Source organism: Ischnura elegans, chromosome 12 (genome assembly GCF_921293095.1).
Source record: "Ischnura elegans chromosome 12, ioIscEleg1.1, whole genome shotgun sequence".
Lineage (NCBI taxonomy): Eukaryota > Metazoa > Arthropoda > Insecta > Odonata > Coenagrionidae > Ischnura > Ischnura elegans.
The window spans coordinates 48,695,506-48,708,259 of NC_060257.1; the positions used below are offsets into that span (position 1 = coordinate 48,695,506).

The following is a 12,754-nucleotide window of genomic DNA, read 5'->3' on the forward strand; positions in this document are numbered from 1 at the left end:
TCAGTTCGTATTATTCAATCACTTCGCGTGCTTTTTCATCGGTTTTCAAAAAAGTATGCAACGTAGCGGTGAGTGCGAGGCCATCCCTTTATTCTCAATATTTGAAATAGAGTACATGTATTCGCGAAGTTTACACTGAAAAATTAAGAATTCGATAGATTTGACCATTACTAATATAAAGTTAAAGTAACAGCGCCAATTATAGCTTCATCATGAAATTAAGATCGCTCTACCATAACGGTGCGAGTGCGACTTTCGTCGACCCATTAAAGTGCAGTGGGTGGCAGCATTTCTTTATAGTAGTCGAATCTAGAATACTCAATAGCAATATTTGCGGTCGCAGGCTTCGTAAATAATTCATTGTACTAGCATCATTTCCATCGCATTCCGGATAGACAACTGCCAATAAGAAAACATCTTGAAAGGCCCTATGCAGGAGTTCTCGAAGTAAAATACGTCACGATTTTGAAAAATGAGTTTTCGAGAAATTATATTCTGCAACCCTCAGTTCGCTGGCTTCGCGGATTACGAAATTTGAGTCTATTCTAGTGAACTCATCAAACGACCCTTCAATATTCATGACTTTTGACGGACCCTGCCAGGATTCACGGCTTTCGTCATCACTCTCCATCGCGTGGTCGCAGATTGACTGCAAACCGGATTGACAACTCCCGATAAGAAAACAGCTTGGAAGGCCTCATGCAGGAGTTCTTGAAGTAAAATAAGTCACGATAATGATGCTGTTGACTGCAAACCCGGTTATTGCAAAATAACTAAATATGGTGACAGGTGCGACACGCTTCCAAGCTTTGCAAAGCCCTTGCATTACCTGCAAAATGGTCCTCTTCAATTTCGCCGATCCCTTATACATCCATTCGACAAACCAAAAACTCCACTAAAATCCGACGGTAATGCCGCTTTGCCGCAGAAATGACCCCTCGGTCGAGAGGTCGCAACTTAGCTATTGCAGTTGGGGGGAAGAAAGTAACACGCACATTTTTTATTGTTAGTCCTATGTTTGGGCCTGTGCAGCGATCGAGGAAGAAATCTACTTTCCCCGTGAGTGCATCAACTCCCGCCAACCACCGCTGAATTAATCCCGCTGTCATTCATGGATTTTTGCTGCTACCACAGGGGTGAGGCATCACCATTGGCCCAGTCTAAACATGGCATGTTTAGACAGTGTCGTCTTCTTCATGCAACAATTGACGGCCGTCGCAAACCTTTTTCTCAGGAGAAAATCAACACCGCTTCACATCACGTTAGGACATCGCTACAATCGCCGACAGACAGAAACTGACCTTTAGTATAAAGCACTCAATTCAAGTAACGTCTAGATCAATGGGAAATGTTGGCTTTCGTGTCTTAAGTGAGAATATTTTTTATCCAAGATTGCGGCAAATGCAAAAGTTTCTCCTATTTTTTAGATGATGTTGAAATAAACAATGTGAATGAAACAAGAGTAACTACTGAGTCATATATTCAAGATAATTAAGAGATGCAAATTTTGGCTTTCATCTTATAGCGCGCACATTGTATCTTCCGTAATTTAGTTAAATTTTAAAGAAGTTATCCAAGATGGCGGCGAGTGAAAAAAAATGCTTCTCGGAATTTACGCGTTGTAATTCTGTAAAGTATCTTAAACAACCGTCAAAAGAATGCGATCGAAGTACATAGCTCTAGATATCATATCTTTGAGCGTGTAAATATTGGAACATTGAGTTATTTACGAAAGTCAGCATTAACATTTTTCGCAATTCGCCGCGAGTTGGGGTCGGCGGAAACACACGACGGAAGGCTATGGTTACGGTTAATAATGACGATTCTGATTGGCTTATTCAGTGGAAGTGTCTGATTTGCCCTCCAACGCTACGAATATTAAATTATTCATATGAAAATAAAAATTTAACCGGAAAAATTGGTTATTGGGAGGTGAATTTCACTCGATCGTGCCGAAATTTCATTTCGTTGATCGGGAGTTTTCGTAAAAAAGGAGTTCGTTCATCGGGATTTTTCACTAATGTGTTTACATAGGCAATTGGCCGGACCAATAGCATTTGTTCGTTGAACGGAGTTCTTCATTTAGCGGGAGTTCGTTAAGGTGAGGTTTTACTGTATTATTTTATTTTGACTTATTGGGAGAATATTTTTGGTTCATCACAAGGTATTTTTCTTATGCCTCAAATGAATTTTTTCTATGCTCATGATATTCATGTGGTCAAAAGCTGTGTACCCATTTGCAAAGGAAATAAAAGTGTGTAAAATGTGTCTTTCTATTTAATTTGAATCTAATGTTAATGTTTTTTATTCATTTTTAGGTGACAAACTGGGTAGGGTTGTTCACATTATCCAGTCAAGGGAGCCTTCTTTAAGGGACTCTAATCCAGATGAGATCGAAATCGATTTTGAGACGCTCAAGCCTTCCACACTTAGGGAACTGGAGTCATATGTGGCCTCCTGTCTTCGGAAAAAGCCACGTAAGCCCTACTGTAAGTCTCCAGGTGTCTATTAATTTGGATTTCATTAGTGTTTTGTGTTGGTTTCCAAGTATCAGCTTGCTGACCTTGAGTGTGAAGTAGCTTCTACTTTAAACGTGGGTATTATTTACCGCTGTCATTGTGTCACAATTGCCTAGCCTCTTGTAGGTGCTGTGTATTAGTTGTATTGAGTCTTATTCCGTAGTGTAACATTTAAATTCTGTGATTTACCTTAATCAATTTAATGTTTAGTTCTCATTAATAACTTTTTTGTATGTTTCTAATAATGTAATTTCACCAATCACGGTATTTTGTGATGAGGTGCTTAGTTTGCTTAATGCTACCTTATGTCATTTTATGTCAGCCATTTAACTAACCTCTCGTTTAATTTAATTTTAACTTGAAGCAGGTGGCTCTCTGAAAGTGTTCACAGCAAATGCTAAGTTATTGTTTCTTTGGGAAAGACTAAAATCAAATACACAGTTTTGGTGCATAGTTACTTTTAGATTATCCATGGTCGTTGCTGCTCTTGTCATTCCCTGTCCTTTAAGAAGCTATATGCTTTCAGATAATTTCATAGTAGTTATTCTTGATTAACTTAAGTAAGAATTATTTTCATGTCTACTAAAGTTTATTCAAGTCAACTCTTTTAGAACCCATTTTATGTAGATGATAATTTCCATATTAAGTGGTAATGGACACATTACTAGGTGCGAGGGATATCAACTTCATTTGTTTTATCAGTACTTGTGTTTTTGAAGAAGACAACCCTTTGAAATGTGCCGAATAATTTGTTGAGCCTCTGAGCTATGAATATTGGAATTAAAATTGATCAATATACGGTATGAACCATTAGCAAATTTGCCTTCCTTGTGTAGGTAGGTGAAGGGGTTCATAATTGCCTCATCTTGAGCCTGTCTTCAGATCTCTCAGGAAAATGCAATAATCTAGTGATGACTGTGTTCCTTGACCTATTTTTCTGTTGATATCTGGAAAAATACTCAAGTTAGCTGTATTAGTTGTCTCTTAAATTAGTTGAAAGTGGGAAAATTTTTCAACCGATCCATAATGAGGATTTAAATGTCGCTTAATTAATGGAATCAATCATTGTGTGGCTGATAGTCAGGACAAATTGTTCCACCTTTGAATTAAATTAATTCATCACCATTCGATATTGATTTAAACTTGACTTGAAATCCTTAGGCAATATGTTTCAAATCATTCCTCTTTCCTCGCTAGATCCACGGTAATAAATGGTTGCTGGTTGCAAATGCCTCGTTTATCTTTCATTTTTTGCATCCATATATACTTTCCTAAATCTTATCTTGTCATAGTTATTTATATTCTAAAATTATCATCTGTTAACTTGAATTACTTCCACCATGAATTACTGTGATTCGATGGTGGGCCACATAAAGAGTAATGAACTCAATATTATTCCCTTATCAAATTCCCCTGTAATATCGCCTTCCATGTGTTCAATTTTCTCTGTTTTATGTTCCCTCTTATTTCTTGCTAAACAGCCAGATCTGTTCACTTTTTTTGCAAAGTCGGAATACAAAGTTAATGAAAAATGGTGTTTCGCTAATTTCTGCTTTCTGCACTGTGTATAAAGAAGTCACTACTTCAGATATTTTCAGCTTCAAACTCCAGTTAATATTGTTTTCATTTTTTAACATGCCTTTGGAATAAAATTTATTCCGAAAGCATTACCTGTGTTAGGAGAGAATTGTGATAATGTCAAAAAATAAAGAATTTAATAATCTTATCACTACACTATGGTGAGTGTATCTTTTTGGAATGATTATATCTTCTTTAGAAATCTGTATTTTTTTTATCAAAGGCTCACTATTTTTCTTAGGAGTAGCTGATACTCTATTCCTCCTGGAATTCAATTATTACAATTAATGGAAAATCTGCCCGTGAAGTTATGTGAAGGCCTAAAAATTTGATTGAGGTGATTCAGGATGATTAATTGTAATTGGATGAAAAAAATATGGTGTTGGCAATTAGTTATTCTAATACCTGGCCATTCTTTTTGTTGAATCAATGATTCATTTCATCCGGTGTTGATATGTTAGTTAAGTGACACTGAGCTAGTTGATTGGATATATGTATTATGATAATTTTTAGTGTCTAGATCTCAATTAATGTCATAATTTAACTTTGATTTTCAATTTATCATTTTTTTTTACTATGGCCTTGATGATGACCTTCCGACTTGAAGATAAAAAACTATCTGGTAAATCAAAGGATGAGCAGATGGCAGAGAAAAAGCAAGAGCTGGAGAAGAGGTTACAGGATGTTACCGGGCAGTTAGGGTCAGCCAAGAAAGCGCCAAAAAAAGGTTAGTTCTTTTCTCACTCGTCAGATTACATAACCGTATGAGCCCTGGTTGATCCTATAGCATGGAGCAGTTAATCATATTTACTTTTAAAATATTATTCATATTGGTCATAAAAATTGAAATTTTATATTTGTATTTTGATAATGGCACTAGGGGATTAAACCTTCCTCTGTTAAGTAAATAAATTTTGATGAAAAGTTACCGTTGCTTTTTAAGTTCAATTTATTTGGATGACTTTTCTCATTGTAATGAAAAAAGCTCACTTATCTGGCAAGACCAAATGTATCCCAGAGAAAACTCAATCCTTCTGCGGAAATTAGTCTCCTTCAGGAGTTTAACCTTTTTTTAGTATCACTCATCAAGCAGTGGACATTGTCCAGCGACTCTCGTGCCCACTGCATGGGAGGGTAGCAGGGAAGTCTCTTAAGGTGAATTCCTGGACTGCAGTCATGTAAATATTTCCAAGAAAGTAGCCCATGGGAAAGTTTGTGGAAGGCAGAAAAATATTGAGTTTTTGCAACATGCAATGCTGAAAGTGTATCCCTCTCTTGATTTAAATTCTCATATTCAAGGCCATGAAATGGAAGATTTTAAAAAGTATCATGCTAATTTTCAGAATCATATCCTCCATTTATTTGGAAGGATCCCAATAATGATAGTCTGTACTAGCTCTCTCATGTCCTTCGGTAAAATTGAGGTAGTCATTTGTGATAAAGGTAACTTTCTTTTGCTGAAAAATTGCCTCCTTTTAAATGGCCTAGGTCTTCTATGACAACATCTGACTTGTGTTAGGCTGATTGAGTCCGCATGAACAGCATTTAAGATCATAAAAGCATTACTCTTCAATGGTCCTGGATAATCATAACAATGAATGGAAAACTGTCCTAAATTTATGATATGTAATTACACCAATGCCTCCCTTAGCGCAATTTCGACTAGCAAAATTTTGATACAGCGCAAATTCATTCCTCTGGGAAACTTCCGAATGCTGCTCTGCCGAATCAAATAACCTTAACATTCTCTTATTAAAACGTGAACCTGCACTATGTACACTCTCATTACTATCATATTACTCTCATTTTACGCATGTTAGCATTTCTTGCCTCAAATCTTATTCTTTGTTTATATATTTGTCAAAAATCCATTGCCGCGCAATGGCCGAAAACATTATTCGTCATGTGGTCCGAGTAGCTGACCAACGGAAGTAATTTATCTCGTCTCCTTTACTGAATTACATTAGTTAATTTAGATCATTAATTTTTTTAAGTTAAAGAGTTAGTGGAAATGAGATTTTTTTAACAATACGGTTTGAGATGTATTTTTTACTGTCCTGCGTTAACGGGCGAATTGACTTCCACGTAAAGGGTCTAGCTGAAAGTCTTCAAGATTATGGGTATTTGCGGCAGAGATATGGAGCGGGGGCCGAGTTGCATATGAATAGCGTCAACACGTAAAAGGGTCCGAGGGAGATTCTCAAACACATTGGCTTCTTTCCCTTCCAGCGGTCGTAAGCCCTCTGCGTCTCAGGAATACAGTGCTACAGTTGTTCAGCTGTAGAAGGTGATTTTGATAGAGCCATACGGAGTGAAAACCAATTGAACAATGGCAAAAAAATAGAAATGTGGGTAGAAAAATAAAGAAGTTATCAGGGAAAAGCATAAACCAAGAGGAGAAATTAAAAGTTATATATTGCTTTCTAAACTGAGAGCGTCAAAGCAATATTGCGTGTAAGTTTAAGCTCATGATCACGACAGTCCGCACTATTTTTCCAAATAGAGACTCAGTTAAAAGGTGAGTGAGATTAGCCACACCAACTGCAGCCAAGCGGTCAGCACGTACACGAAGTTCTTTACTGGAATGAAACAGAAAGACTTCTAATTACCTGGATTTATTATAAATGGTCAAATGATGTTCCCATATCGCAGGCAATTATTTGTGCAAAATCTGTGGCTTTATTTGAATTTATAAAAGAAGTTAAGGGTGGTGATTGCTCCGAGACATGCGTGGAAGCTTCAAGACAGAATAGCCTACACAAGGGTTGTTTTAAGACTGGTTCGAAAATTCGTCACCTGCCGGTAATTCATTGCAAACCCCTGAGCTAGCATGTTATTTTCCTAGATGTTAGCACACCCGCTTACAAGAAGGAAATTTCAAAAGCACGTACGAATTTTTTTTAACCAGAAAAAAACGTTTGGGAATGCTTACTTACAATCTTTAAAGATATTTAAACTATAAATGTTTCTGTGAATAAGGTTTTCTAAGGCTAATTATTAGGAATATGTATGGTTTATAGGAAATTCGGTACCCAACATGTATGCTACCAGTAATGCATGCCTATCTTCCCTGTGTGAAAATGGTCTTGAATAATGCAAATTTGATTAGTGCAAAGACCTGAAGGAACGCATCCCTTGCACTAAGCGAGGCATGGGTGTATATACTTTCTAGCTGACCCGGCAAAAGATGTTTTTCCACATAAATTTCTTTTAGCCATCCCTTACAAATTAAAGCCTAATCTAATTTATTTTTACAATTTCTTAATTTTGAATGGACATGAGGATTTTAGGGGAGTTGAATTATATTGTGTTACTCTCTTTTATGTATTTATTGTAATTCTCTTGAAATGATATTCGCACTCGACAGTCATTTATTTATTTCTTTTCCAGAAGAGAACAAGTGTGTTGATGTTGTGGGTGGTCCATCCAGGCTCTCTGCATCCAGTTCAAGCAGCTCCGATTCTGATTCTAGCAGTTCCAGCATCTCCTCTAGTTCGACTGACTCCAGTGACTCGGAAGCAGGTTAGGGGCAGGAATCTACTGTGTTTTCTGAAGGGATCGTGTCAAGCTTCATTTATCTTTTGAGATATTTCAAGATGGATGGGATGGAAGTAGTCATGAGAGCTATGGGTGTAATGCAGGCAAATTTTAATAACTTGAGGGGATTTTTGGCAGCCTAGTTGCCATGCTACTTGTAGGGGCATGATGCTTTGCATTTCCCCAAATATATGCTTCTTGTGACTTTTTCACCCATCTTTTGGATGCCAAATTTGATGGGAAATGATGTGCCACTGAATTTCTTGCAGAGATCAGGGGGAGAATTTTTTGGTGAAAACATTTCAAAAGCTCATGTCACATTAGATCCCAGTGTAGCTAGTCGAATTTTAAATTTATTATTCTTGGACTCAATTATGAGTGAGGAGATAGCGTTTACTACCTGATTATTGGCAGTAATGCAAAACATTTTTGTTGGCTGGTATTTAATTTTTTTCATGATCAAGTCCTAGGTTTTATTATAAACGTTAAACTGTCATCTCGTTATACTGTCTCTCTTTCTTGACTATTGAAGGTTTCTTCAATAAATTTTCAGGGATCCCAATCATCATAATGTTTCCTAAATTCATCTCTTATATTTAAGATATTTAAGTCAGTATTTTGGAAACCATCACATTTTCAGTAAGATTTAGGTTTGTTTTGACAATTGCTTCATCAGCTGTTTTTACCTCCCTTAAGCCTACTTCGGTGATTACCTGAATATGTATCCATTGAAACTCTCCCCCTGAGAAGCTGGTTAATTTAACCTTCATCATTATTTTGATAATTAGCCATAAGGGATGAAAAGAACATTATTTGTGAAACTTATATCCCTTGTATAATTACTGCTCAACCACCAGACCTCACCTTTCCCCATGAATGTCTGCCATTTTTTATTAAAATTATCCCTTTTTTTATTTGAATTTTATACAAATGAGTATTCCCACCGATGTGTGGTGCAATCATGAACTCTAAACAGAAGAGAGGCACTGTGATGTGTGTGTGTTAGGAAGGAATGTGGGCTTAGAATGTACAGGTCTCTTTCGTTGTAAATTGCTCCTCGAAACACAGTGAAAAAGTTGTGTGCAATTGTTTATTAGGAGGGGATGGGGGACATATATATTAATGCATTCCTCGTGTGACGAGGTCCCGTTTCTCTCCTGGACCCATGCTACCCCATCGAGGGGGACCTCCTTGTGCTGAACAATGAGCTTGAGGAGAGGAGCTCTGTGGGACTATGCGTGTAAATGTGGTGCTTGTGTTTGAGGGATGATGAGAAATTCAGACCCTCAACTCTACTGTGTAGTATGCTGAGAGGATAGAACACGTCGGTTGTGAGCTTTTTAATTTTTAGTATTCAGTGGCATTGAGTCAGATTAGGAGCCCACTACATTGTCACTGAAGGGAACTATAAACTCAGTTGCTGAAGTGTAGTGTTGTGGTGTGTTTCTGTGAAGTGTTTGTGCATCCCTCTTTTAAATTTACTTTATATCTTCTTTAGCCTGTGAATAATTGTTTCACTTTTTTACAGTAACAAAAATAAACAATCTCAGGCGGTTCACATGGTCTTAGGTTGAGGGAAGTATTAGAATGCCCAGGTGTGTCATTCCCTTAAAGGAAATCGCTGTGGGTCATTCATGCAATGTGATGTTAGTTGTTAGGCATTAAAGAGATGATGGGGAAACTGTCAGGAACTTTATAGCAGATTGCTTCTTTGACTTTGAAAATGTGTAGCAAGGACTTATAAATGTGGCACTTGAAACCAGTCATTTAAATTGGGAGGTGCTACGGAAGGGGAACATTATCCTCTTTGTCCCTTAATCAAAGAGAAAGGCATTATCTTGCCGTCTTTTCCATCTGGCATTTGTGGTAAAGTGTGCACAGCTTCAAGTTGAGAAAGTAGGCAATGCGAGAAATTGTTTTCAGTCGTAACAGGATCTATTCCTCATCTTCTTATCAGCTCCCTCTCCCATGTGTGCTACCCACAGACTGCATCAGTTCTTTGAAGCATGAGTTATGGTGTCACCCTGGTATTTTGTATTTCAGTGATGGTTTGAATTTAGGAAAGGGTTATGGAAGTGTGTATATATTTATAAATAAGCCTGGAATGTAATGTGTGAATGGTAAAAAGTTAAGAGGTAAGCCCCATACAATCTTGATGTTCATGGATTGGGGTGTGCAAAAATATGAACATTTTTGTCTTTTTCACTTAGCCAAGAGTGCAGAATGTGTTTTTTTGGGGTCAGCCAGCCATTGGTGTGTTCAAATCATGTCCCATTCCTATTAATGTATTATATAAATTATATAAACATCTATATACATTATTTGTGTATATATATTTATGAAAGTTGATAGGCAGAAGTTTCTCCTCTCCCCAGTTTTTCCTGAGCTACCCTACCCTTGCCATCCTTCTCTTAATTCTTGATCATCTCTTGTCAGCAGGTCTATTACACTCATTTTGTCAGCTATTTTATATATGTATCTTACTGAATTGAAAGTGTTCCATATGCTGGCAAATACAAGTATGATCTGTTCAAGAACGAAATGTATTGAAAGTACTTTCTCTCTAATAATTTAATTGAGAATTGATAAAATAGGTAATGAAGTTTGATTGCAGACAATGTGAATGGTGGCAGGCTTGTAAATATATTGGAAGGGAATAGATCTGGGGTTTTCTGACCTTTTTTGTGCAGTCAAGTCTATGTGCATTGTTAAGAAAGTTATAATCTTTTTAATATATTGAAATGATGCTTCTTAATGTTATTTAAGAAAGTAAGAGCTTGAATCTAATTCAAGTCTGTTTTTAAATTTGATTTTGCATTTATTTAAACTTCACAGTAAGATAGGCTAAATTGAGAATTGTGAATCATCTAATTAGAACTCCTAGAATATACTTCTCAGGCAAATGAATAAGCAGTTAACTAATTATGGACCACATTTTATAATCCCTGCCAGAGTGCAAGATGGTCGATGTGCTGTGAAGCAAAGTTGAACCGAAGGCTGATGAATTGTTCTTGAGAAGTACTTAAAAATTCTCTACCAAGCGAAATAAAGCAGTATTGTTTTCTTTCCTTTTTTTGTTCGTACTTTCGGCTCGCTGGCCTCCAAGCACATTGTTTGCACTCCATGGCTTTTGCAATGAAATTTTATTTATTTATATAAATCTCTTTTAATAGAAAGTCAATTCCAATGGTTTTGTGTATAAAATAAAATGATGATAGACATGTTGAAGCGATTATTCAAGAAAATGTGATCTGGTTTGCTTATTTTTTACCTTCGGAAATATTTATCTTCCTGAATCTAAATCCCACCTTATATCCCATACTATATGCTACCTCATAGTCTTGCTTTCTTTGCTGCAGCTGCTATGCACACACACACACCCACATACACAAAGACAGGTTTGCTCCATTTAGTCTAGTCCAATTGCCTAAGAGTTTAAAATAACTCATGTGTAGGATGCAACCATTGAATTATTTAAATGTTTTGTCCAATATATTATTGTTTCGTGACTGATTATTGAATAGACTTTCGACAGTTTGATGTTTAATTTGTAGTTTAATGTCCAAAATGAAGTTTCAATATATAGATAACGTCTTTGTGCATTTGTAGAACTTTTTATTTTTCTCAAGCATTCTCATTTCTGCAGGCTTGTTAATTTATTAAAGAATAACATAAATTGCAACCCATATTGAAAAGCTATTTGTGGTTGTATGATGTAATTAGAATAATTTTTTATACTAATCATACAGTGCCTATATAACAGAAATAAAAAAAGAGGCGCATTTTGATGGTGAATGTCATTTTTAAGTGTTGATCTCTGCTCTGTAATGTTGATGGAAGTCATCACGGTCACACCACCCTCTTTAATTGTATTTCAAAAAAATTAGCCATTGGATTCATTGATGTTATTTCATTATTATCTCTTCATATGCACATTGACTTAGGCACTGGTCTGAAATTGGTGGACATTATATTGCCAGGTTAAGGTCTTTCAAATTACGGTAACAATGCCTTGAGAGTGAGTGGACACTGTTGATTGAAAATTATATAAATTGAAATTTTTATAAACAAAAGAAGAGTAACTGTGTGTTTGTGTGCTGCGTAAAATTTATATTTTTACTTTGCTTCGTTGGCTTCCAAGTATACCCTATGATTTGAGACTCTGTTTGTTTTGATATTTCTTTATTTTCATTCCCCCCTTATCTTGGAGCCATGTTTATTGCCATGTAAATTCCTTTTACCAGTCCTCCTCTTTTCCCTCTGCCCATCCCAACTCCTGAACTGAAACAATGGGGAGAAAGATTTCTTTGCTGCTGCTGCATTTAAATGTGCATCTGTGGGGTTTATGTGTGCGCATTCCTAATTGTCCCTTTTTCGTGGCATTGATGTGATCTATTCTGACCTCATCAGGCCTGACCTATAAAATCCTTACCTTCTCAAACTTGAAAAGTCTTGTGCCCGCACACACATACAACTCGCACCTCTGTACTTTTTTTATTGATAAAATAGAAATATCTAAAGAAAAAATACAAAACTGATGAATACAAACTTTGTTGTACACAGTGAAATTCTATGAATAAAATATATCAATAGAATCGATTGTAAAAAATGCCTTGTTTTTGCATTAAAATTTCTTTGATTCTGGTTTTGTGTACCCCAAACCCCATCAAAACACATTCTGCACTAATAAAAATAAAGTTGAAAAGGATATTAAACAACTGAAGTTGTTCCGTAGTTGTCATAGCCCTTTTGACGATTGTTTTTCTCATGTTGTTTGTTGTTTTGGCTCTTGTTGTTGGTATTTTGTTTTGCATTTTTAAAGAAGAATTCAGGAGCATTCTCATCCTGTGGTGTTAGACTTGTTTCACAGTAGATAACTTTTCTAGTTAGTAAGTCACTTTTCTTCATGGAATAAAAGATGTGGTTAGAATTCACTCTAGGAAAAAAATCCTAACTGACTGTTCACAAGGGCTTTGATAACGGAGGACAATTATAAAGAGAAAGAATTGAAAGGTAAGAGAAGCACCATGAGCACATTCCAGCAGGCTTTTTATTGCACTAATATGAACTTGATTGTTTGAATTATTGTTTTGCTCTTTCAAGATAGGAAACCCTTTGAT

At 36.3% G+C, this 12,754-nt stretch overlaps 1 protein-coding gene across 8 annotated transcripts in view; it reads left to right on the forward strand.

The window, feature by feature from the left end:
• LOC124169672 (homeotic protein female sterile-like) overlaps window positions 1-12,754 on the forward strand; it is a 107,712-nt gene that overhangs the window by 69,154 nt on the left and 25,804 nt on the right. For 6 of the 8 annotated variants that reach the window (XM_046548336.1, XM_046548334.1, XM_046548337.1 and 3 more), the window contains 3 exons: window positions 2,319-2,489; window positions 4,705-4,824; window positions 7,488-7,619. In XM_046548336.1, coding sequence (XP_046404292.1) covers window positions 2,319-2,489; window positions 4,705-4,824; window positions 7,488-7,619 — 423 coding nt within the window. The remainder of the gene's footprint in view (window positions 1-2,318; window positions 2,490-4,704; window positions 4,825-7,487; window positions 7,620-12,754) is intronic. The other 2 variants (XM_046548335.1, XM_046548339.1) reach the window with 1 other exon arrangement.